The 27,100-nt window shown below is 45.6% G+C and overlaps 1 protein-coding gene across 1 annotated transcript in view; it reads right to left on the bottom strand.

The window, feature by feature from the left end:
• The window catches only part of GIGYF2 (GRB10 interacting GYF protein 2), a 1,757,193-nt gene that overhangs the window by 936,293 nt on the left and 793,800 nt on the right, over positions 1-27,100 (bottom strand). Inside the window, exon 12 of the mRNA XM_078666006.1 lies at positions 1,879-2,085. Within this exon, the coding sequence (XP_078522132.1) occupies positions 1,879-2,085 (207 nt within the window). The remainder of the gene's footprint in view (positions 1-1,878; positions 2,086-27,100) is intronic.

Genomic DNA, 27,100 nt, shown 5'->3' with positions numbered 1-27,100 from the left:
TTAGCACCGAACATATCTATGTCAGATAGGGCTCCCACTTGACCCCTCTGCGTGAAGCCAGTAACAGTATGTCAGGCTTTCCATGTTGACTAACTCGTTTGGGTTTTGGTTGTGAAGGAGTTTGGACTGTAACAGGGCTATGGCTGTCCTTATTAAGGTGGCTTTGGTGCCCATGCCTATTTGCCTATTTGTTATTGCCATTGCTCCGCTTGGTTTGGTTGTTTATTCTCTCCGTCGCTTTTTGTACATCTCCTGTTATTTAAAGGAAACAAAAAACAGAGCATTTTACAATGATGCGAAAATGGGCTAGCATGTTGCTATGATAATGATGATTCGAGGACACCATATGAACTTTATTTGAATTCCGACCAGCGAAAAGTACTGAATTTTAAGCCTCCCGAAAAGTACGGCAACCTGCCTGCATCGCATTTTTACATTTTGTTTCCTTCATTCTCCAGTTAATCGATAAAAATGGTTCCCTTGCTACAATGTTGCTTTGGATTTGGCAAAGTGTATTTTCTCCTTCCAAGACCCTGATCTTCGACTTCGAACTTCTTGCCTCTAGTCCCAGTCCATTGATTAGGAAAGTATATTGTACTGCATTGGTTTAGGACATACGCATCTTGAGGCTAGTTTAAAATGCAATCTAAACTGATGGACTGACGAAGAGATACAAATAGTGGTAGGTGAAATTGCAGAAAATGTAACGTTTTAACAAAAGCCCCCCTACCCCAAAAACATTGGACATGTGTTATCCCTACGGTAACTTTGTTCCAAGGTATGTGACCGTGCACAATCCGATGGCTCCAAAAGGGACTTCTGGAAAGTTTTTTGACCACTACTGGCCCCTGGGTTTTCGCTCGTGGACAAGACCGCATGCGTGTTGTTTCAGTGACCGATCCCAGCCCAAACAGTATGAAAAAGGTCTCCCATGCATGCAATTCACACCGATGTGAGAGAGACACTCCATAAAATGTAAATTGCTCAAAGTCGTCCAAATGACAATACAACAAAGGGACCCATACTCCACATTATCCAAATAAGCTGTGCGTTTATAAAGAAAAACTAAGAGAACAAGCATTTACAAAGCAATAGGTCTAGCATTTTAAAAACTTTGACCTATTGGTATTGTAAATGAACATGCCTTTTAGTATTTCAGGTTTTTTAAACACATAAATAAAAGGCATTCTCATTTACATTGTCAATAGCTCAAAATATCGCAATTGCAAGACCTATTGCATTGCAAATGCTTGTTTATTTAGGTTAACCATGTCCTATATTTAATCAATCAATCCTTAAACTTCTTTATGTTAATTAAGTTTAAAAATATAATGCCCCATGATGTAGTGGTGAAGTAGTGTCCCACGATGTGGTTTACTTTAATGGAGAGGTGGATATACCCTATAAAGTCAATGCAAAAAAATACATTTGGGTAGTCATTGCTTTTTGTAGCATCAAGCAACGGAATCCATTTCTCCTTTCGATCCACAGAACCAAAAATAATGTGACATTCCACAATATGCTAAAATATCCCTGTGTTCCCTCGCTAACCCTCCAGATGACTTCACTAGTTGACAATAAAATCCAACGCCACAACACAATATTGCAACTGTATGCTTCACAAACTCAAAAGTCATAGCTGGCATGGCAATTATTGCAAACTAATGTACATTCAACTTCAGAGATCAGTGTGTACTTGATTCCCAAAACGACATGTGTAATGTTATGTTAGTAAGCACTAGTAAAGCACACATACAACCGTGGGTTTCATGGCGCTTAGGATCACCAGGTAATCCACAAGAAATTCTCTTGTATGTACACATCCATGATGGACAATAAGTTTAAGTTTTGTGGTTAAGCTTTTTAAATGTTTAGTACCTTCTACTTTCTTGGGCCCCGTCGATGGTGGAGATATTTGGGGAGAAGTTTTCTTCTCCTCCCATTTCTCAGTTTGTTCTGTGGGTCTCTCCTCCCTTTTGCTTGATAAGATGCAAGAGGCCTGCTCCTGCAATCGAGGTTCAACGGGGGCACCCAGCCAGCAGGTTGACGAGGAAGGTGAGACTTCTTTGGCAGGTGCAGCCGGTTCTGCAAAAAAATACAAAATCATGTTTAACGTGCGTTTGTTCAATTAAACATTCTAAATGCAGCTAAGTCTCAAATGTTTGCTGATTTTGGCTATATCCCAACATCACTCACAGATGCGTTTCCATATTATATGAAAATGTTAACCAAGCTTCCTAGTCTAGTCAGTATTTTCCACTTCCTGAACACTAGATATCAAGTCATCTCTAAAATAGGTCTTCAGAATCTACAATTCACACACTGCATAAGTGTGAAAATTGCATTATAACATCATTGTCCTTTTACTACTCACAGGCTTCTAACTCCCAGTAAAGAGGGTCTAACAATGTTTCAAGATCCAACTGGGGTGTCGGACATCCGCACCCTACACAACCCCAGCCTCCTCACCAGGTAACCTGCGGGAGCAATAGAGAACGGGAAACTACCATCACCCCCCTGTGAGAAAGTGCCATCTTTCTTGCATGGTATGCCCCCACTTTTTGCTGAATTTGTAATGTGCTTTGACGGAGTGTGAACTGGGCTCCTGCCGACCGACCGACCGACCGTGTCCAGGCTGAGTGGCTGCTCGTTAGCTGCCAAAACTAGACATGTTTCTGGACCCCTGGGTCGAGAGCCTGCTGCTATCGGGGGTCTGAAACAATGCACAACCTGGGACGAGGTACCAAGTCTCCTTTCCCAGGATGGGCAGGGTCCACGAAGAGGAAGCTTCAAAGGCTTGCAGACTTTGTGAGCTTCCCCAGGCCCTTTGCTGCTTCCAGCAACTGGGATCCACCGGTTCTAACCCCTACTTTGGGCAGGAGAATCGGCTGGAAAACCAAGTGAGGAAGGGAGGTGTGCCCACCTTTGTCAACCCGACCCCTCAGGTGGGGGAGGCGAGGTGAAGCACAGCTCAGTCCCCGCCATCTTGCAGATGGGGGGACCTCAGCCAACCAGGGTGACCCCAAAAAGGGACCCATTGGTCCCAACTTTTAACTTACCTGTAACACCCTTAAATCTAGTATTTAGGGGCACTCTTGAACCTTGCCTCCTCAGACAAGAAATGCCCAAGAGGAAAAGAGGAAGAAGGACCGAAGACCAAAGACAAGAAGTAGGACGCACACTGACTTGGCCCCAGCCCTACCGGCCTGTCCCCACCTCGAGCCTGCAGAAGCAAAATCCTGGTGTGTCCTGCAGCCACAACATCAAGAACCCAGGGGACCTGCCCTGCCTTCCACAGAAAATAATTTGTCTCCCTTGAACACCGGATTTGCTCACCCACAAACTCTGGCCAAATCCGCGAGTCTGCACCCATCACCCACACCCGAGTGGCCCAACAGCACGTGTAGGTCTCCCTGGCGATCCTAACACAAGATTGGGTGATCTCTGACCTGCATCGAATTCCCCAGCGCAGCCTGCAGCCTCATTTTGGAGATTCCCCCTGACCGTGACTGGAGCTGGTAAGAGAAACCAGACGCCTGAAGATACCCCTGCACCTGAAGACCCACGGCCTTGGATGGCCCAACCGACTGTGTCCCAGCATCCCCAGGCATCCCAATTTATCTCTCCAACCGATGGTCACCTCCAGTAGATCTTCGTCCATGAGCCTGCATGTTTGTTGAAACCGGAGAATCCCCATTGAAATCAACAGGGCACCAGACGCCAAAACAGCACCCTGCACCCAGCTGCCCCAGCGCCGCTGAGGGTGTACTTTGTGTGCTACACAGGATCCCCCCCCCCTTGCCCCAAGCCTAACACCAGGAGCTTTGCTCCCACAACCTTGTGGCCTGCTCGTGAGCAGCCACCAACCGGAGGCCTCCTATCCCCCATTGGATAACATTGGGCCTCAGCACTCTGCACCCAGCCGCCCCAGTGCCGCAGAGGGGGCTTTGAGAGTGCATGCTCCACCATGGGGGAAACCTTGGTCTAACCCCAGAAACACAAAGATAGAGTACTTATTTTTTAACCTATAACTTAATTTCTCTCCATAGGAATACATTGACTGTTTTTCCTTGAAAACTGTTCGTAGTGTAGAGGTGAATTGTACGAAAACTTGTAAAACTACAACTTGACAATATTGATTTTACTTAACTTTTCTCTAGGAAATGTCCCAGTGTGATATCAAAGCATATCACACTGAGTAGTAAAAGTAACTTAAAAAGTAATCTAAAAATTAACTGAAAAGTAATCTGTACAGTCATTTCGAATCCTTGATTTACCTGTATTTCAAACAACCACATTTGAACTTGCATTCAATTGTAAACACTGCATAATATTTTGCAAAACATTTATTTCACTTACCTGGGCAAGGCGTGGCTTGGTTCTAGAAATAAAATAACTTTACATTTTTATACAACCAAACTTGGTCTGAGTTCAATCTTTGAGAGTGTGACATCATTTGCTGATTGAGTGGGTACAACAAATGCTTAACACTACCCTCTGATAAAGCAGTACTGCTTGCCCACACTACCACAAATAGAGAGTAAGATACTATCTACTTTTACCTGTGCCTACCTTTGGTGTTCCACTGGACTCTGTGCACACTATACCTAATTTTGGTATAGTATATACAGAGCCAGCTTCCTACAACGGACCGTGACAATCCACTTCTTCAAAAGATCGCCAATATGGAAGAACCAAGACCAGATACAGCTGTTCAAGAACTGCCTGAACAACACTTGCAGAAAGGAGGCGAGACTGAAGAAGGACTTGTCGGAAGCCAAAGGACAGTAAGACGGCACTAAGTGCCCCCCTGAATTTCCACATTCTGCACCAGTGCCGTGCTTAATCTTGAGTGGGAAATAACTTTCTTTATCTGTTTCTTTCTCTATTATTCCTAGGGACAGGTGTGTTGGGAGGGGGGGGGGGGGGCTTTCAGGCAGGGAAGTTACAGGGGGGAGGGTTACAGACCTCTCATGGCTTAACCTTCGCAGCAGTTGTCACATTGACTGTTGGGGCCCATGAGCGTGGGTTAAGTGAGAGAGTGGAAAGGGGGGTTTAAAGTTTGTATTGGGAGTTATAAAGTTCTACTGAGAGAGAGGTATACACCACCACAAAATAGAAAAGAGAAGAGTGGCAGTAAGGGCAGGGAGATATATGAGCAAAGTCCGAAACAATGCGGCATTTGATTGGGAATGTAATCCACAATACACAGCGAGGGTGGGTTCTTAGTTCAGACACGGAATGTCAACGGGCTCGGAACTAAGATCAAAAGGAGCATGATGGCCAACTATTTTAAGAGATTAAAATCGGACATAATCCTACTCCAGGAGACACACCTGCGAGGTACACAATGGGCATTCTTGGGAAGAGGATCCTACACAACCCTGGCACACGCCAGGTACACATCAGGATCTAGAGGGGTGGCTATACTAGTTAAAAAGAACACCTGCTTCATACGGTTAAAAGTGGGTAGACCCAGATGGCACATTTGCTGCGATACAGGGGAGATGGGGACACAGAGAACTCACACTGGTCAGTGTGTACGCCCCACTCCCAGACTGCAAAATGCACACTTGCTAAAGTGGCGGGGATAATATTAGTGTCGGCACCCTCTATCCATATAATTGGAGGAGATTACAACGATGTGGTAGACCAACTCATGGACTGCTCACATACAACACCAGAAGACAACTCAACTAGCTGAATTTTTTAACAAACTAGGTCTGGTCGACCAAAATTAGACCACTAGCAACAGGCACCCAAATTAGGGATGACCTAAGTGCAGTTACCACCCCCACTTTATCTGCAGAAGACAAAGCAACCCTCGAAAACAAAATATCTTTGGAAGAAGTTGCCGCAGCCATTGCCAAACAGAAGTCAGGGAAAGTTCTGGGTCCCAACGGATTACTTGCAGACTTTTTCAAACTAATGTGGCCTGTTGGGCCGACATCTCCTAAAAATGTACCTGGCAGCCCAGACTGAAGGCACTCTCCCACTAGACCTCTGTAGCGCCACAATAGTGGCAATCCATAAACCAGCACGAGTGTGGGCCTTACCGACCCATATCACTACTGAATGTTGAGCTATAAATACTAGCCACGATCATAGCAACAAGATTGCTACCGGTAGTTACATCCCTAAACCACTGCGACCACACCGGATTTATGCCCAAAAAAGCCACAAGATTTAACCTACGCAGCCTGGCCAACTGGTCAGACAGTGCAAAACAGACCTGACCCGCACATATTTCTTTCTCTGGATGCAGAAAAGGCAATTGACGCTGTTCACTGGCCATTCATGCGGCAAGTATTACAGAAATGTGGATTTGGCCCAACCTTCATTGCCTGGATAGATCTAATATAAACAAACCCGAGAGCATGCGTGTGGATAAATGGAGTAACATTAAATTATTTCCCAGTGAGCAGAGGCACAAGGCAGGGGTGCCCTCTATCACCTCTACTATTCGGCATGGTACTAGAACCACTAGTACGCCAGATCAGGAACCACCCAGACATTCAGGGCTTTAACGAGAATTCAGAACAGCTGAAAGACTAGCGTATTTCACTATACGCGGACCTCATCCTATTATATATCACAAATCCAAAGGTTTCACTTCCCATAGTACTGCAGGTATTCAAGGATTATCGGTGGCACACCGGCAATTGTATAAACTGGGACATCTAACTTATATCCGGTGGGGGGGGGGGCTTGGATTTGCAGGGTCTCCCTAGCCAACTGCAGGTAAACAAAGAAGGGTTCAGATATCTAGGCCTCTATATAACTACTAACATACCAATAAGTCTTAACAAAAACATTAAAAGGGTGCTAAAGGAATTCCATGAAGATATGCACCGATGGAGAAATCTCCCCCTGACATTACTGTGTATGGCGGCCATGCTCCCAGCGCATTCAGCTGCCGCGCTTTTATCTTGCTGCATTTTAAAGCGTCAATTTGTATCTTGTATTTTAAATCCCGCGGCGCTCTGACATTGCGCTTACCTTGTCGGCGCTCACCCTCTTGGCCGGAATTTCTCTTCTACCACTCTTGTCGGCGTCCGTAGGCCGGGGAAACTTGTGAGGCATACCTGCATCATAATAGCTCACTTCCTCGCACTCGGCGGGGATCAGTAAGATTTAGTCGGGTCCGACATCTTGGGTTGGGTAGTGAGGCGAGGTACTCCGCGGCCATCTTGCGTAAGGCAAGAGGCTAGTAGGCGGTCCTCCGCACTCTGGGGTGCTACTAAAGGAACTTCGAGGCAAGGTCAGTCAGAACCTGCTCCCAGCGCATTCAGCTGCCGCTCTTTTATCTTGCTGCATTTTAAAGCGTCAATTTGTATCTTGTATTTTAAATCCCGCGGCGCTCTGACATTGCGCTTACCTTGTCGGCGCTCACCCTCTTGGCCGGAATTTCTCTTCTACCACTCTTGTTGGCGCCCGTAGGCCGGGGAAACTTGTGAGGCATACCTGCATCATAATAGCTCACTTCCTCGCACTCGGCGGGGATCAGTAAGATTTAGTCGGGTCCGACATCTTGGGTTGGGTAGTGAGACTAGGTACTCCGCGGCCATCTTGCGTAAGGCAAGAGGCTAGTAGGCGGTCCTCCGCTCAGCGTAATAGTATTTAGGATGGACAGACAGACGCGCAGCGGGCGCGTCGTAGGCGCGCCGGAGGTTCGCCAGAGGTAAGCCCGTTTGCGCCCGTTCGCGTAACGGACGCGCTTAGGGCCGCTACCTCTGGCCCCTCTGGCTTACTCCGTATAGCCTACTCCCGGGCTGAGCTTTTTAGACTCAGACCCAGCCAGAACCCGGCAAGGCAACCAGCCAGTGCCCATGTTTCAACTATTAGGCAAATCTCCTGTGGGTTGCTTAACGTCAGATCCCTTTGCAAGCACCACACGGAAATTGCCTTACTCATTGATTCAGAAAATCTCGATGTCCTCTTCCTCACAGAAACGTGGACTCGGGAAGACTGAGGTTGAATTGGGCCTAGCCTGCCCCGCAGGCTATAAAATTAGCCATACTCCGCGCACACTTAACCGAGGAGGGGGTATCTGGTTCATTTATAAAGACTCGCTGACCCTTTCCCAGTTGAAGATTCGAGAGGTGCCAGGCTTTGAACTGATGGGATTCTCGGTCAAAAAGCAGGAGCTGACACTTTGTTCGGGCGTCCTGTGTTATCGACCTCCAGGACCGGCCTCTTCAGTATCGCTCCTTATTGACCTGATCTATGAGCTCTCCAGCTCCCACTCCAAGTTATTGATTCTTGGAGATTTTAACCTGTGGGCTGGCGGCTCATTGGACAAGGCATTCTCCTCCCTTAGTCAAGCCTGTAAAGATATCAACCTGGAACAGCTGGTGAATGCCACCACGCATCGGAAGGGTCATATCCTGGATCTAATATTTGTCGATCCACAATGGGTATCTATGGGTGAGATTAAGCGCCAGTTTTGGACAGACCACTTCCTGATTGTGTTCTCTCTTTGTTTAGAGGACTACACCGTGCGGGAAGCTGGACTATCCCAAGCCAAGTTAGGGAGACCTTGGTCCCGGATACTTCACATCTCTCCATTACCGATTATTTTAGGGAAGGATTTTAAGCTTGGCAGTTCAGCTGAAGAGAGCTATACTCTCTTTAGCCAGTCCATCACGAGCTCGCTAGATAAGTTGGCACCCTCCGGAAGTCTCGAGGGAGGGTGAATCGAGCTAGCCCTTGGTATACGAGCGAACTACGCCAGCTTAAACTTGGCTGCAAACGCGCCGAAAGAGCGTGGAGGAAACAGTATTTAGACTCGGAGAAAGCTGTGTTCCGGTCCGCCTTACAAAAATATAAGGCCCCGATCAGAGGCCCACGCACTCAGCTTGGGAGCTCCGGCGATAGAGTCCAGTCGACCCCAGCTGAACAGCTTTCCCCTCCCCTCCTTGGAGGAGTTTGGTAGCCTGGCCCTTACGGTTTCATCTGGCTCGCCTCTCGATCCTCTCCCTCCAAAATTTTGGAGGGTGCTTCAGGAGGAACTCTTCCAGCCTTTGCACTCCATCTGTTGCCAGTCGTTTGGAACAGGGACTGTACCGGACTGTTGGAAGAAGGCAGTGGTTTCTCCGCTCCTAAAAAAATCCACGCTCGACCCTGCCTGTCTTTCCAACTATCGGCCAATTTCCCTGCTTCCTTTTCCAGTCAAAATCATGGAAAAACTGGTCACTCGCACTCTGTCCGGCTTCTTAGAAGGGAACACCTGGCTGGATGAAACGCAATTCGGTTTCCGCCCAGCTCATGGGACGGAATCTGCGTTAGTGACCGTGCTAGACAATCTGCGGACGCGAGTCGACAGTGGTCGGGCAGCCTTTCTGGTGCTGCTCGACATGTCGGCCGCGTTCGACACGGTCAGCCATCCTACCTTGATCATGAGGCTGGAAGAGTGCGGGGTTAAAGATAAGGCCAGGGATTGGCTGATCTCTTATTTGGACAACCATCAGCAACGGGTATCGCTCCCTCCCTTCAGCTCAGAGGAGCGGAGAGTAGGACAAGGAGTACCTCAGGGCTCAGCCATCAGCCCTATACTCTTTAATATCTACCTCCGCCCTCTGGTCCAGCTTATTAAATCATTTGGGATTTCCGCATTCAATTATGCGGATGACACCCAGCTGGTCTTTTCACTGGAGGGACAGGATGCAGTCCTATTGGAAACTTTCCATCGATGCATGCAGGCTACAGCGGAATGGCTCCGGTTGAACTCGCTGCAGTTCAAAGGGACTAAGACAGAGGTCCTGTATTGCTCCAACGACCGAGTTCCTCGGAATCTTCCAGACGACTTCTGGCCTTCGTCATTCTCAGAGACGGTGTCAGCTGCACAGTCAGCGCGGAACTTGGGTGTTAGTTTCGGGCCCAACTTGCAGTTAGATCTGCACGTAAACAAGGTCACCTCGACGTGCATGATGCTGATCCGCATGCTGCGCAAAGTCCTGCCCCTCCTCCCTGAGCAAGCCAGACCCGAAGTAGTACGGAGTACCATCTTAAGTCGACTTGACTATTGTAACAGACTACTTCTGGAGGCCCCGATAACACTACTGGGTAAGCTACAAAGGGTGCAAAACATGGCTGCCAAACTCGCCCTCTCTCGCCCCTACCACAGCTCATCCACGGCAGCGCTACAGGAACTTCACTGGCTGCCGGTCCATTTACGCGTGCATTACAAAGCAGCTTGCATCGTGTTCAGGGCTATCCATGGCCTTGGCCCGGTCTCTCTGCGGAAGATGTTCGCCTGGTACCTTCCACCTCGAGCCTTCCGCTCCTCCTCATCCAGGTCACTCGTAGTTCCGCGCTTCCAGAGAGTGAGGATGGGCGGCCGATCCTTTAGAGTAGCGGCGGCCAAACTCTGGAACTCTCTGCCGATATCTCTAAGGAGTCTTGAAGATCTCTTAGCCTTTAGGAAGGCGTTAAAAACCTATCTCTTCCCCAGGACAGGCTAAGTTGCTGCAAATTTGTTGGTTCATGGTTCGAAGCGCCAGGATGCCCTTGGGGTGACAGGTCTGCGCTCTACAAATATACCACAAATACAAATACCACAAATAAGGTGAACGCACTTACAAAGCTGCTGTATGTCCTCCAAAATACATACCACAGATTCCTGAAGAGATTTTTAAAGCAATAGACACAGAGGCGCACACACTCCTCTGGAATGGGGGACACCCATGAGTAAGCCTGCAGACGTCAGATCATACTAACACACTGCACACCTGAGCGCTATAAATGAATATGAATGGGGACACCTGCCGGGAGAATACCCACCAAACGCTCGAGAGGCTTGAATTCTCCCCTCACACACACCTTGACTACTTATATGGGGGGCAAAGAAACACAGCAGTTGCTCCCAGAAACCCAAGGGGCGGTAGAAGCATGGAAAACAGCAGAACGCCAAATGAAAAGGGATTTTTTTTAAAAACACAAGAGAGACTTCGTTATAGGGAGCTTACAAGAAATAGGCACACTAAAAGGCCTCCGAAGCTGGTATACGATAGGGATATCCAGATTGGGAGACATAATAGAGAAGGGCTCCCTGATTCCTTTTAGCTCACTCCAACGCGAATATAAGCTGAAAGACACTCAAAGATACAACTACTTAAAATTACAACATGCTTGGAGAGCAGAGAAGCTGGACGCATCAAAACTCCCAGAATTCGCACCATTAGAGGGCAGATTATTGAAGGGCGAAATCACAGACAAAGCAGTTTCATGGACATATAAAACACTTATAAACAACATGCCAGATAACATTAAATCGCTTCGGACGAAATGGGAGGTCAACATGGGCGAGTTGGAAGAAATAGACTGGGAGGCAGCGTTAATGCACCCAAGGGAAGGGGCCATAAAACTTCGACTGAGGTTGATACAATTCAAGATTCTACACAGGGCATACTTTGATAGGGCGTGCCAAAATAAAATTGGGAAGGCTGCAACTCCAGAATGTCTCAGCTGTCAGACAGAGCAAGGGACGAACATCCACACACACAAAAACTATACTGGTCATAAATAATAGAAGAACTAGGTACGAGACTGGTGGCACAGATACCCTTAGATCCTAAATACGTTCTTCTAGGCATACCTTCTGAGGTGGACCTCCCCCACTACAAATTCCTTGTATGTAATCTGGGGCTGATTGTGGCCAAAAGAGACATTGCTAGACACTGGGAAGCCCAGTTCCCCCCCACCCACATTGATAGAATGGAGGAAGGGAATGGACCTCCATATGGGAAAAGAAAGGGTTACGTACCAGGCAAGATGGTGCCTGAAAAAATTCACTAGGATCTGAGGCCCATGGCTGAGATACTATGGACTGGCAATAGAGGGCGAGGAGGTAGAGCCCTGCGCAGAACAGAGGAAGCAGAACTAAGACGAAATCGAGTAACCCATCAATCTCCCCTGGACATATACCGTAAGTCAATGCTACTGGGTACCCTAAGCTAAAGGACACTAATGCCGTAAACGTTTATATCAATATCAATGTCAACTGTACTCAAGGAAGTAATCTCTCACAGTGCCTTTTGTCTACTGTTTAAAGTTCTCTTTTTTCTTATTGCTGTATACAGTACTTATCTCTAAGATAAAAATAAATAAATAAATATATTTTTTTAAACCAATGTTACAGTCTACAAATGCAAGTTATATGAGTGATGCATTTAAACCAATGACCGCATGTAGCACTCTCTCTTTGTGGAACGTTCAGGCAGTACTGTCTACAATGTGTGTGGGAAGAGTTCTAGCCAGATGAAAAACTTGTGATAGTCTTCTAAACTTGCTGGAGCACCACGGCCTCTTTAAGAGAGGACGAGAGCAGACAATAATAGAAGAAAGGTATGGGCCCACTGAGTGAAGATAGTGGTTTGCCTATTTATCCACTTCCACAGAGATTTCAAAAGCAAAATGTTAGCCAGTGCACTGCAAACCATATCAAATGCCTTTACACGGATCTGTTCTCAGTTGTCTACTCAGCAAAGTTTAGTGTTCCCCTGAGATAGATATAGAGAATGAAAATTGGAGACAGAAAAGCAAAGAAAAGCTAAGGTGAACCTCCATAATCAAAGTAGGATAGGAAAAGGTGCTGTCAAAGATAACTTTATGCTTTGAAAATACAACCTTCAAATAAACACCTGCATCAAAAGAACTTTCTAGGTAAAAAAAAAAGGTGGAAAAGACATGTTACTTGCCTCTGATGGTAGTCCCAGGTGCTCCACTTGACCCGAAAACTCTTGCAATAGCTCCTGCACATTGGCAGGTGATGAAACTGGCCCCTTGCAATTCAGTTTCATCTCCAGACATTACCAGAGCTGTACATGGGTGGAAACCTTGAGCACTTATCTTAATTCAATTATTTTCCCTTCCACATCCTCAGACGACGAGCGTAAATGAGTGCGGAAATAATACGAATGCAAGTTCATTCAAAGACTATGCCACAGAATGGGGGGGAACTACGTAATCTACAGTAATAAAGAGCGCTCCTATAGCCCAGCCACTTATTCTTCTGATGGATATTTCTAATCACAGATTTCTCACCTTCTGAATCAATAAAGCGATATCACCTTCAAAGGAAGTGGAACGGAGTGGTGGGCCTTACAACAGGGAGTGATGCAGCACCAAGAGGGCTAATTTGACCCTCCATGCAGCTTGAGAATAAATGCAGCAAAGCCTGGTGAATGTATGAACAAATGACAGTGGCTGCAACTGGCTGATGTCCAAAACAGGACCTTCCAAGCTAGGACAGTAGTCACTGCTACTGTCCTGGTGGAACGAGCCCTAATGCCCTCAGGAGGTTCCGAATTTGCCAAGGCAATACACAGTCTAATCCAAAGGACAATCCATAGTGATACGTACTGTTTTTAGACCGCCTTTCCATTTTTTGCCTCGACAAATCCAACAAACGGATGTTCATCCACTCAGTACTTCTTGGCTCTACCACGTCAGAAGCTAACAGCCTGCCATAGATTCAACTGTTGAAGCCTCTACTCCACTTCAGAAAAATGTGGCAACAAGAACGAGGGGAGCATTATTGACTGACACAAAGTCAAATCACTTTAGGTTGCCAGGGTGCATGGGTCAAGTACCAGTTTGACAGGAAAAAGGGTACAATCCAGATATTGGACTGACCAGTCCTACGGCTCGCTAACTCTCCACAAAGACATCATCCCAATGAGAAATACAATTTCAATGTCCGCTGTGAAGAGGGGTGAAAGAGTGCACATCAAGGTTAGAACCAAATTAAGGTCCCAGTGTCCTGATGACTGGGGTGGGGGATATCTGAAAGCACTGTTCTGTTTAAAGAAAGCTGCTAGTAGGATGGCATTGACCTTTGGAGCTTCCAATTTGAACATGTGAAATGGCTACTGCACTAGACACTTTACATATAGTTTTTATTTACTATAAATTTGCCAATCTAAGTCACAAGTACATACAGCCTGCTTTATTACATCTCCAATTTTTATCTAGTTATGTTTGCTATTATGTATCATGGTTCTTAGCAGGGGTGCTTCACTCTGCCTTGTTTTATGAAACAGAGTGCCTGGTTTATGTATGTCGCCGCTTTTTATTTTGTGCGGGAAAAGAAACAATGACCATAAGGTTCATATGTTCAGTGTTTACAATTAAAAAAATTTTTTTAACACATAGCAAGTACATAATTTCTGGTCTGAGAATCAATACATCCAACATCCACCAGAGGCAATTTTTGATCAAGTGCAAATTTAATTAATAATGCAATGAGATAATTTTATACAGTGGAAAAATAATACACAAACAACATACAGAATTCATCCAATTGATTCTGAAGAAATTACACCAGCTAACACATTTTCATAAACACAAGAACACCATTCGCCTAACACTAGGTAATTGTCGCAGAGTTACTTAGAGTCACATGGGCAATTCTTCTTAACCCCTACCGTGTGCATAAACCATTGTACACCCTAATTTTGGAGCATAGAGTTAATTAAATGCCCTATGTGGCAGATATATTGAAAAGGCCGACGCATTTCTAATCCCTGCGATGACATGCGGGATTATCATCAGGGCACTGGGGCACGGTGCCTTGTGACATTTGAGGTACTGTTTTATGGTGATTTTATTGATCTGCTGTTTTTTGTGACATGATTTACCAGTGTTAAATTGAATAAAGTATTCTGATGATGATTAAAAAAAAAAGTATAACAACTTGATATATGCATAATGAGAGTTGATCAGGAAAACGGAGAAAAGCATAAAGGACTGAACATCATGCCTACATCAATGTCTTGCAGGGCCACAGACAATACAAATAGGAGATCCGAAATTTGCCTGCGACATCTTGTTTCTCTGCATTCAAGGCAGCAAATGAATCACAATAGGCTGAGTTAAAGAATTCAGTGTACAGGCAGCCAGAATAACATTTACTACTTCGGATGGAAGGTCATAATCTCTCAGTTGGTTCTATCGAATCTTCAGGAATGGAGGTGAAAATGGAGCATTTTGGCCTGCTGTTGGGACAACAAGACATCCCAAAGAGAAAGTTGAAGAGGGGGTTCAGATGCTCAGTCAGCATTTCGAGAAACAAAACTCATCGTGCCCAATCCAGGGCCGAACAGGATAACCTGTGCACTGCCCCACTTGACTTTTCTAAGAATCCAATAGATCAAAGGTGGCGGAGGAAACACGTACAGGAGGCCAAAATCCCTCAGAAGACAAAGTGTCTCCTAACAAACTTTGAGGCGGAAACTCTAGAGTACAGAAGCTGGGCATTGAGTATTTTCAGCAATAGAAAAAAATAACTACATAGGGTACATCCCACTGGGTGGATAAGCCATGCACAAGTTCGGAGTTAAGAACCAACTAATGGTCAGCAAGACCATGCTGGTCTAGGTAGTCTGAGCTCATATTCAAGGATCCTGCCAGGCGACTGACCTAAAGGGCCAGTTCTTGTTGTGCCAACCATATTTATAACCTCAGCGCCTCTTGAGAGAGAACACACAACCTCGCTCCACCCTGACTGTTGCAGTACTACATGGAAGTCGTGTTGTCTGTCAGTACCTGGTTAGACCAGACCTAGATGGAAAGCAGAAAGACTGAAGGCCAGCCAGAGAATGAGCAGCTCTAAAGACTGATGGGGTAGGGTTACTGCATCAGAGGCCACTATACCAGCCTATACCTGACAAAGTGTAATCATCTGATAATGGCGTGACATCTGGAGGAGGTCAAAACGATCTGCGGCACGTCAAGTTGGTTTACGTCACCCACCACTGAAGGATCACGGAAAAATCTGGACTAACACATTAGAGATGCAGATCCTGTCCGTTAAGCATATCAACGCTGGGCCCACTGCAAAGAAGGTTCGACTAAAATGCTCTTATTTGCCTTTAAGGGTAAGGCACCAGGAGAATGAATGTTGGAAAAAAGACCAAGCATCAAGCCTTACTTTTAATGTTCGGACAGTAGCTCTATCTTGAAACATATTGATCATAGCCAGAATGTCAGAGACAATCTGCTGTCGAGGAAAGGTTTCAGAGCACCCATAACCAGAATGGCCACAATGAGGAGCATAAGATGCAAGAAAATGGGACTTGTCTTACTTGATGGAAAATCCCTGAGCAGGCAGAAACAAACCCTTCTGTTAATAAGTGGTCTGAAAACAGCGAGGAAAGCACGCCTTTAACAGCTAGCCATCAATGTGCATGCATCGGAGACCTACAACAACATAAAGCCATCACTGACATAACCTCCGAAAACAGAGTGGTCAATGTAGGAGAGTAGGGTCTGCTTCATATGATTACCCCCACTTTTTGCTGTGCTTCACTGGTTTTTCAACTTTAGTATGGCTGTGGCCCTGCTAATCAGGCCCACAGCCTAGCTGTTCTCTCTCTAAATTGATACCATGTACTTTAGGTACATACTAGATAGGTTACTGGGTCACCCTTGTGAGCCCCTGTATAGTGTACCTTAGGTACCCAGGGCATAGGTGCACCCTAGGCCTACCAGGGGCTGCAGCATGTATTGTGCCACCCCTGGTTAGCCTTCCAAACGGACACCATAGGTCTGCCCTTGCAGTCTGGGTAAAGTGGTGTAATAACCCCTTACTTAGATATAGTATACCTATATCTGCATATACCCATAGACATATATTAACCTATAAGCCACTCTGATGGCAGGCCTTAACAATCCTGGAGGCAGAGTGCTTGGTTTTGTGTGAGAGGGTGCCCTAGCATGAGCTGAGCCGCTCTGCAGCTTTCGGAACCATCTCCTTATAGCTGTTCTATGATATAGCCATACCATATACTCTTAAGTGCATTATAATCCTTGCGGTTAATGCTAACTTCGGTTTGGCTTTATCAAAACATGTTGTGTAAGGTTTTAAACACTTTGGAATACTACCAGTCCTGACGGCAGGGGTAGCATTCCACCCTTCTAGAGGGGGAAGACATGCAGTTACTGGTAAACCCGGTTAAAGTTAAACAGAGCCCCAGCATCACAAAATGGATGCTGCTACCACAAACATGAGTCTGCCCTCCTGCTGCTGGTAGAATCTCCGACGGGGGAGGCTTTGACAATAGGTTTCCTGCCCAGGGAGGTGCTGGCACCTCCCCAGACAGGCTTTAGTGTATTGGGGCAGGGTGGGTTGCATTCAGTGAATGCTTTTCAGACACTGCCTGGGGCACACAAGGTGCTCCATGCATTTCCCAGTTCAAACCGGTTGCTGGGGCGCTCAGCCCCAGTTCTGGTGCGAAACTGGACAAAGGGAAAGGGGTTTAACCACCCCCTCCCCAGGTCCACCCATAGGAGGGACCTTAGAGTTAGTCCAACCCCTAAACTTACTATAAGTAGAGAACCCCAGTCCCTAGGACGTTAGATTACCCTGGATGAAACTCTGCAACATATATCTTGGACCTTTGACATTCCATTTCGACTGGAAGACGGAAGAAATCTCACTTGTGGTCAAGGAGTGACCACCCTGTTCTAACAGGCACCAACTGCATCTTTGCCGGTCTGCATTGTCGAAGTTGCCGCCGCATCCCGAAGACTCAGGACACGGACTTCCAGACATCTGACGCGGACCTGAGCTCCCAGCAAAACTGGGACCTGTGGCAGTCACGAGAGACGTGGGACTGGAACTCCTGGACATCCTGCATTTTGCAACCTGCACCTAATTCCCGAGGTATCCCGAAGTTGTGCATTGGGGTGCTTGAAGCCCCAGCCCCGAGCACCTTTTGACCCGAGGCTCAGAGGCCCACACTCCACGAGTGTCCCGTGGGCCTGCTTTGTGCATTTCAGCTCGACGTGTCTTCGCGGTTCCTTGTCGATTGGCTAGTGAGCCCCCAAGAAGACCAATCTTGAAACTACTTTGCTTTCCTGGTTGTTCCAGGCTTGCTCCAACTTCTCCCCAAAATAGAAGTTCCCCAGACCTTGCTGGTCTGCACCGAAGCCAATCTCAACATCTTGCGTGGCTTGCGTTTGCCAAGGCTTGTTGGGTCCAATCCGGATACCGACACCGCAGTCAACTAGATCCTTCGTGGGACAGCTCGAATCCAGCTCCTGGTCGTCGTTGGCGCCTCCTGACCTCGTGGCTGAAGAGACAAACTTCACCTTTTCACCTGAAATCACCAGACATTGGCTGGCCGCTTCCCATCGCCATCCTGGTCACTGGCTAGTGACCCAGACTCTGTCCCTTCTGCTTTCAGGTTCTTCACATCTCCGATCCACCCTTGGATCCTCCCTGACACTTTTCCTCTGGTCGCCTGCAGCACTTCTTCGCAGTTCTCCATACGAATCGACGACGAAACCAGACACGAAAAGACACCTTTGCACCCGGCTTCCCTGGGTGAGGTAACACAAGTACTCCGGTGCTCCCGTAGGTATTGACTCCCCAAGTGTCCTAGTCTAAAAGGGTTCCATCGCAGTTCACCTCCTTGTTCACCTTAATCTTTAAAATTTTAACTTGTTCGTTCTCCATAGAAAGTCAATGGTAACCCGAGGCGGTGTTTAGACACTGCACGCGTCCCCCGTGGGCCTCCTACATCCTAACCTTTGGTTGTTCCTAGAAGCCCCAGAGATTCCACAGGCACTAGGCCTGCTTTCTATTCCTCATGTGGTTCTTGTACCACTATTTTAGGATATGGTTTGTGAGGCCCCTAGGGCAAAACGTATACTGTGCAACTTCTCATGCTAATTAAGTTCCTTGTATTGTACTTTTACCTCTGAGCTCATAAAGAGTCCAGAGGGGTTGTGTTTAGAATAAATACATATATATTTGACATATACCTTGTGTGGTGTGCTTTCATTTGGTACTCAAGAGATTATAATTGGTAAAACAACTAGCTTATCTCACCTCTAAAGATTTAGCCTGAAGGCTGCTCCCCACTGCTACCACTAGGATAGCTTTCTATAAGGTTGACTTTACAACCACCATCCATAAGGGTCGTTTGGACTGGTGCAAGATGCCCACTAGAATAGTGGACATCATATACCAGGCCAACTTCTCACAGTTAATGTCCGACTGAAGAGCAAGACTGAAATTGAAGTGGTTCAACCCTGCTACAAAACAGAAATAATTCCTGTGAGGCTTCAAGATCTGTACTTAAGTAAGCGTCGTACAGGTCCTAATTTACCATCTAGTGCTTGGGGCCCAAAGGAAACAAACTTGTGCAAGTATCATTATTTTCTCTTTTTTGAGAAACAATTTCATCACGAGGTCCAAAATTGGTCTCTAACCCCTGTCCTACTTGGGGACCAGGAAAGTAGGAGAACAGCACCTCAATGTAAGGCTGGATTTTCAGAGAGGGAAGAGCATAAGCATTTTGAACAATCTGAAGGACCCACTGGTCCAATGTAGTGAGTATAGTGGGGTAGGTAAGCAATGCTGGATTCAGCCCACCACTGGTATCAAAAGCCTGGACAGACTGTGAGGGCTGTCTCTGGTGCTAATTAAGGACCCTTAGATATCCATTTTTCTGGACTGCTAATGGAATTGGCGAGCTGGGGAAGGAACCCCCAGGGAACGGTCTTTAAAATGTTCAAGGGCCACATCTGCCTTCTCACAAAACAGCCAAGATCCATCAAAGGTAATGTCCATTGGAGAGGCTTGGATGTCCACAGAAAACTCAGTGGCAAGCAATCAAGCATGGCGTCTGAATAGGACACCGGAGCCCATGGCCCAAGCAACAAAATCAGTCGTGTCCAGGTCAGACAGTAAAATATATTTAGTCGCCTTCTCACGATCTGGTACTGTATGTTCAAAGGTATTTCTCCACTCCTCACACAAAAGGAGGTAAAACCTTGCTTGCATGTCCCAAAGGATGTGTGTATAGTGATCCAGAAGACAAATGGCACTTAAACCAGATTACCAAAAATGGCTCAAATCAGGGCATCGAAAAAGGACAGTAGTGTCTTTTAAGTCAAACGAACAGGCTGTAAAATTTCACTTTAGGAGAGATAAATCCTGGCTTTGATGAATTGTACAACCCACTGGCATTTTGGAGATCAAGGTATGAGCCAGCAGTAGATGAATGAGAAGGGAACACATAAACGTCCTCTTCATTATCGTACTTGTTATAAGAAATATGTTAAAGGACTTGAACAGCATTAGAATCCGAGCAACAAAGAGCTTACAATTTCCGTAAGTGTTACTGCATAGCAGCTCTATAATGGTCTTTATTAATGGGTAGCTGGTTATGGATTTTAAAATGGAGTCAAATCCACTACCAGCTCTACCAGAGTCAGGGAAGAAACTGACTGGAGTATAACCGGTGTTGCCTGCAGCACTGGAATGCTACTGCTGTCCGGTGCCGATGGCACGTTTTTGATGGCCAAGAATAGATGCTGAATTGATGATAAACTGGGGGAACTCCGAGTACATCAACTCAGATGTGATGCTGAATCTGGAAGCGGAGTTAAATGCCTAAGTAAGGTTTCTCTAATAGAAAATGCAAACTCTCCCTGAAGCCATGTCTAGACATGGAAAAGGATAATGCTTCTTACAGAGTAAGCATCTGTTCTTGGCATGTAGAGCTGTAGATTCACATGCTTTGCATAATCCTGCCATCTAGTGTTGGACCCGGATGTTTGCAAGTTGTTTTTCTTCGAAGAAGTCTATCCTAGTCACGAGGTAAGGCGAGTCCTCCTTTCGGTGATAATGCGCATGGTCATCAACTCAATTGTTGGATTGTTTTCCCGCAAGAGGGTGAGAATGGAGTAAGTGTTTTATAGATATATCCATGCGTATAAATGTATAATGAAGAACTGCAAAACTACAGGTACCCGGGGAGGCAGGTGGGCGCATGTGAATCTACAGTTCTACCTGCCAAGAACAGATGCTTACTGGGTAAGTAACATTATCCGTTAGAGGCATGTGTGCTGTAGATACACATGCTTTGCATAGATTATAAAGCACTATACTCCCAAAGCTGTGGCTAACCTGCAGATGTTGCAGTTGTTTGGAACAGTGTTTTAAGTACTGCTAGGCCTACATTAGCCTGTTGTCGTGCTAACACATCTACACAATAGTGTTTTGTAAATGTGTGTGGTGTAGACCATGTAGCTGCTTTACATATGTCAGGGAGGTTACATAAAAAGGACACAGAATCCCCTATTTTTCGAGTGGAATGCACTCTAGAGGGTGTAGTCAAAGTCTATTTGGCTTTAGCATAGCATATTTGAAGGCATTTAACAATCCATCTCGTAATACCAGATTTAGTGATAGGATTGCCTTTATGAGGTGGAGCAAATGCTACAAACAGTTATTTTGTGGAAGTCCTTTGTCCTATCTATGTAGTACAATAAAGCTCTTTTAACGTCAAGTGTGTGAAGAGCGTGTTCCGCTACGGAATCAGATTGAGGAAACAAAACTGGTAACTCAACGTATTGGTTTATATGAAAAGCAGTAACTACTTTGGGAAGGAATCTGGGGTTGGTACGGAGAACTATCCTGTGTGTAGCTGAAAGAAAGGTTCTTCTAGTGTTAATGCCTCTTGCTCACCAACTCTCCTCAGTGATGTGATTGCAATGAGGAAAGCTACTTTCCATGAGAGGAACTGTAATGGGCATTTGTGTAATGGTTCAAAAAGGTGGACCAATGAGCATTGTGAGTACATGTTGAGACCACACTGGAGCAGGAGGATTCCTTGCTAGTATTACCCTTTTTAAACCTTCCATGAAGGCTTTGGTTACTGTAACTCTGAAAAGTGACAGATGTTGCCTATTTTGTAAGTATGCAGCTACAGCTGCAAGGTGCAAATGAATAGACGTGTAAGCCAGTCCTGTTCATTGTAAATTTAACAAATAATGTTTTGTATAGAAGCATCTAAAAGATTGATTTTGCTGCTATTGCAATATACAGCACATCTTTTCCATTTTGCAGCATAGCAAGCTCCAGTGGTAGGCTTTCTTGCTACTTTTAGAATATTCATATAGTCTGGCTGAAAATCTAAGTAACCAACCTATGAGACAGATCGCTAAATTCAGTTAATTGGGATTTCGATGTCTGATTTCTAGATGGTTTTGTGTGAGGAGACTAGTTCAGGTGCAGTTTTTTAGGTTTAACTAGTTACAGCTCCAACATGGTGTTGTACCCTGGTTGGCGAGCCCATGTGGGAGCTACCAGAATTAGTGTTAAGGATGTTTGCCTGAGCTTCCAAACCACACATGGAATGAGAGAGAGGCGTAGGGAAATATCCCTCACCAGTTAATCCATAGAGCATTGCCCTTTGATCGTGGGTGTGGGTACCTGGAGCTGAAGTTTGGGCATTTTGCGTTTTCGGCTGTGGCGAATAGGTCCAATTGTGGGAATCCCCACGGTTGGAAGTATGGAAGGAGAACTTGAGGGTGAAGTTCTCACTCGTGAATTTGTTGCCTTCTTCTGCTGAGGAAATTGGCAATTTGATTGTTTACTCTTGGAAGACGTTCTGCCAGAAGATAAATCCTGTGATGGATCGCCCAATACCAAATGGCTTGAGAGGCGTGACAGTTGGAGAGAGCGTGTCCCCCCGTTTTTTGTACATAGTACATTGCTGTCATGTTGTCTGTCCAGACTAGGACAGTTTTGGCTATGATTCTGAAAAGCATGTAGTGCTAGGAAGACAGCTAAGAGTTCTAGATGGTTGATGTGGAGAGTTTTCTGCTTGTTGCTCCACATGCCTTGTATTGTGTAATCTTTTAGGTGAGCCCACCAACCTGCTACAGATGAGTCTGTTATGAGCACGATCTGAAGAACATGATCGATGAAAGGCTGCCTTCCTGATAGGTTTTGTGGGCTCCACCACTACAGAGAGCGATGTGTACTGCGGTCTACCAACACTAGATCAGTTAACAGACCCTGTGATTGACTCCACTGACGTGCTAAGAACTCTTGTAGGGGGTGCATGTGAAACCTTGCATGGGGTACAATTGCTATGCAAGATGCCATCATTCCCAGTAGTTGCATAAACACACTGGCTGATAATAGTTGGTTGGGCTGAAACTGTTGAATGGCAGGCTGAATATGGTGTACTCTGGCTACATAGGGAGAGGCTAGAGCCTTGACCGTGTCTAGAGTGGCTCCTAGATGAGACTGCATCTATGAGGGGTGCAGGTGAGACTTTTGTGCCTTGATGGTGAAGCCCAGTAGATGAAGTAGATCTATTGTGATCTGTATGTGCTGCAGACAGTTTGTTGAGTGCTGGCTTGATGAGCCAGTCGTCTATGTAGGAGAAGATGTGAATTTGTGGTCTTCTGAGACGAGCAGCGACTACTGCCAAATGTTTGGTAAAAACTCTGTGCGCTGTAGTCACTCCGAAGGGAAGTACTTAGCACTGGTAGTGCTTGCCTGCTACCACAAATCTCAGGTATTTGTGATGAGTTACATGAATTGGAACATGAAAAAATGCATCTTTCAAATCTAGAGTAGACAAAGTCTGTTGGTAAAAATGGGAGTTCTTGTTGCAGTGTTACCATGTGAAAATGCTCTGACAGTATGTAATGGTTTAGCTCTCTCAGATCAAGAATACGTCTGAGGGAACCGTCCTTTTTAGGATGACAAAGTAGAGAAAGTAAATCCCTGAGCCCTGGTACTGTTTTGGTACAGGCTCTATTGCTCCTTTCAGTAGGAGGGACTGGACCTCTTGTTTTAACAAGTGTATGTGTTCTGGAGAGAACTTGTGAGCGAGGTGGAATGTTTGGGGGATTGCTGGTAAGCTCCAGGCAATAACCATGTTGGATAATTCCAAGCACCCATTTGTCTGATGTTATAGATTGCCAAATGGGGAGGAATTGCTGAAGTCTTCCCCGACAGGTGTGGTATAATCAAGGGGGAAGCGTGGGAAAGTCACTGTTTGTTGGGGGAAGGGGGGTTATGGGGCGTGTTGCCCTTACCCCTAACCTTGAAGTTGTTATTGCCTCTATAACCTCTTCAGAAAAAGAATTCTAGAGGGAGATGACTGGTTGTTACCTTTGTAAGCTGAGGTATTTTGATCTGGGGATGTGGTCTTTGACATTCCCCTGTAGAAGGAGTGACAAAAGGAACCTCTGTTGGATACCGTCTGAAGTGTGGGTCAACTTTAGGGCCAAACAGGTGGTCCTTATCAAATGGTGTGGTAAGGATGGATTGCTGGGCCTTTGAGAATTTGCTCTTTTACGAGCATTCAATACGACTAGGGAATCTAATGGCACTTGTCCTTTGATAAAAATGGAGTCTGTAGGAGAGGCCTTATATTTTTTGTCCACTCTAGGTGTTAAAATGCGGGCTCTTACTGGATCTTGAAAAATCTTAGCAGCATGTCGCATCATGCCCTTAAGCATTGGAAGTGATTGTGATGACCTGGATGTCGATGCCAATTTCTCAAACAAAATATCTTCAAGTGATTCTTTGTGGAGTTCTATCTCATGGTAATGTGCAGCCCTGGCAATGAGTTCCTGGTGTGATGCATTGTCGTCTGGAGGAGATGGTTTGGCTGGGTAAAGGTCTGGATCAGTATCACCTGAGGGATCCAGTGTGTAATCTGTCCATGGGTCTGTTGGAATATTCATCACCCCCATCATCTGCATCATCGGTATGATGAGATTTAGGGAAATCTTGAGGTGTGATTTGCTAAGGATTCTCAGGTGGTGCCGGAAGTGCTGGAGGTGATGGTATATGAGAAGGACTTGTAGCTACAGACTTTCTCTTCAAGATGATTTTGTAAGTGTCCTCTTCTTGAAGGGTTAATATGCTACCTCTTTTGCTTTGGATCGGGTTGAATAGTGTCCAATTTCAGACCTAAAGGGGTCTCTTTGTATTTCGGAGCTGAAGTTTTCAGAGCTGACGTAGGCTTGGCTTTCGGAGCAGAGGATTTCGGCTCCGAGCCGGACTTGTGCTCGGAACCGGAGGCTTTCGGCTCAGAGGAGGACCTTTGTTGACTCTGTGCTGAGCCGGAACACTTGAGTGGTAGTTTCGGTGCCGAGCCGGGGAGTTGGAAACGTCATCTCAGTGCGGACCTTGGCCAGGAGGCAAAGGTGGTGCCGAAGTCTTGTGTTTTTTGGGAGTTGGTGGGGCGAGGGATCTTTGTTACTCACGTCACCTTGTCCCTGCAGCAGTTCTTCGGCGTAGATGTCACCGATCCATATACTGAGAGCTAACCGGGCGCGGTTAGGCCTCGAAGGACGTCCCCGAGGCTTTTTGATCGAAAGTCGACTGCAAGGTCGAAATGATACACAGACGCGGGAAACGTGTACGGAAACCATACCAGAGGGTAGAGAGGATTGCGAGTCGAAGGGAACCCAAACAACGGTTTTGAACCAGAGGGCAGCAATACACATCCGAACCCGATGGCGGTAAAAAATATCTAACAATGGAGTAGATGACCACGCCCACTATGACTGAAAGGAGGAGTCACCTTACCTCGAGACTAGGAAAGACTTCTTCGAAGAAAAACAACTTGCAAACATCTGGACCCAACACTAGATGGCAGGAGTATGCAAAGCATGCAGTGTTTGGGTTCTCACTCACTGATGGCCTTTGAGTTCATATGGGAGCATTTGCTGCAGGGCCTGGAGTGCTGTTTCTTGAACCCGCACCAAAGATGCACCGACATCTTTTTGCATCATGCACAGCACAGTTTGAATCGTGTCATCTTAAAGGCTGGCAACCCTGCAACTTTCCAAAAAAGTCTGAAACAAGATTCATAGCAGCAGTGCTCGATCTAGGTCTATGGGCGCTGATAAATAGGAACAGACGTCAGGGATGGTGCTTTTATGTGGCTCTGTGTTGTCATGTCTGGAGAAAAGTTGCAGTCACAATGGCAGTGGATGGTGCTACCTGCCGGCGCAGGAGCTATTGCAAGAGTTCCAGGATCCCGTCTGGTGCCTGGAAAGATTTACAAGCAGATTAATTTGCATTTAGAAGTATTCAGATAGGTAAAGTATCTTCGCATCAGTGTAAGATCCAGGAACACATTTCAACCAATACATGTTTCTTAATATCAATAACATATACATAACACATGAGTAATTAGGCAACATTCATTTATTTTTATTAGATAGATGTAGACAGCCAAACTGGAAATAAAGCGTATATTTGGCTGTAGTCACTACTGCTGCATAATTAACAATAAGAATCCAAATTAAGAGCGCACTGGAAAACACAAACCGGCAGAAACAGACAAACACAGACTTCCAAGAGCAGAGGAAAATGTTGACATCCACAAGTGAGGCAGGATTGTTGCAATGTACACCAGTGAACATTCCTTAATGTAAAGAGATAACAGACGAGGAAGTTTAAAGGACTATTCAGCTGTACCCAATTATAACTGAATAACTGAGTCTGCTCTTTCTGAAAGTACTGGCACATCCAGAACGGCTGAGAGTGGAGTACTTGCTGCATTTTTCCAAATATCTGCCCAAAGTAAATTGTATGTAAGGAGGATACACCTATAAGCTGGCAGGTCTATTCATAAGCTACCAGGCCTATTCAACCAAAACCTTTCATAGCTTGTCCACAAATGCAAAACCAAAATTCATTATTCACATTCACTAACTTACTCCAATTAAAACCGCTGAATCAGGTCACTTCATCAATGTACTCAAGAAATAATAGCCTCATTAATTTCACTCTCCACTCACTAAAAGCATTGCACCAAAGCTTCACAAATTTGTAGTGAGTCATTTTAAAGAGAATTGTTTAAGATAATAGACAAGCACTCAGTGGGAAGACTCAGAAAAGTATTCAAATATTCTAAACTCTAGTCCAAACATTTGGGACATGATCATTGGATAAGATCCATCATTCTGAAGGCCAGAGAATAAGAGAATCATTTATTAAAACTCTCAAGAGGTGGCACACATTTAACAGGATTAATCTAGAGTATTACAACAGTAAGATGCATTTTCAGAAACTAAGGTACAATTCAGAACCAAGTCCTAACCACCTATCTTATACTCTCCTTCAAAATAAAGTTCAGTTCTAAATTCTAACAATTCAACCAGCATTCTTCCATGACAAACTGTTTGATTTCACTACTCGAATACTATTGTTCCCTGCCAAGTCCCAACTGGTTATCGTACACTACCACTAGAAACATTCTACCACTATAATTGTCATGATTGTATATTTTACTCTTACTTTTTCTGGATCCTACATTCAAGCAGT

Source organism: Lissotriton helveticus, chromosome 11 (genome assembly GCF_964261635.1).
Source record: "Lissotriton helveticus chromosome 11, aLisHel1.1, whole genome shotgun sequence".
In the NCBI taxonomy this organism is placed as follows: Eukaryota; Metazoa; Chordata; class Amphibia; order Caudata; family Salamandridae; genus Lissotriton; species Lissotriton helveticus.
The sequence above is the reverse complement of the archived record's forward strand: the minus strand, read 5'-3'. Positions and strand labels throughout refer to the sequence as shown.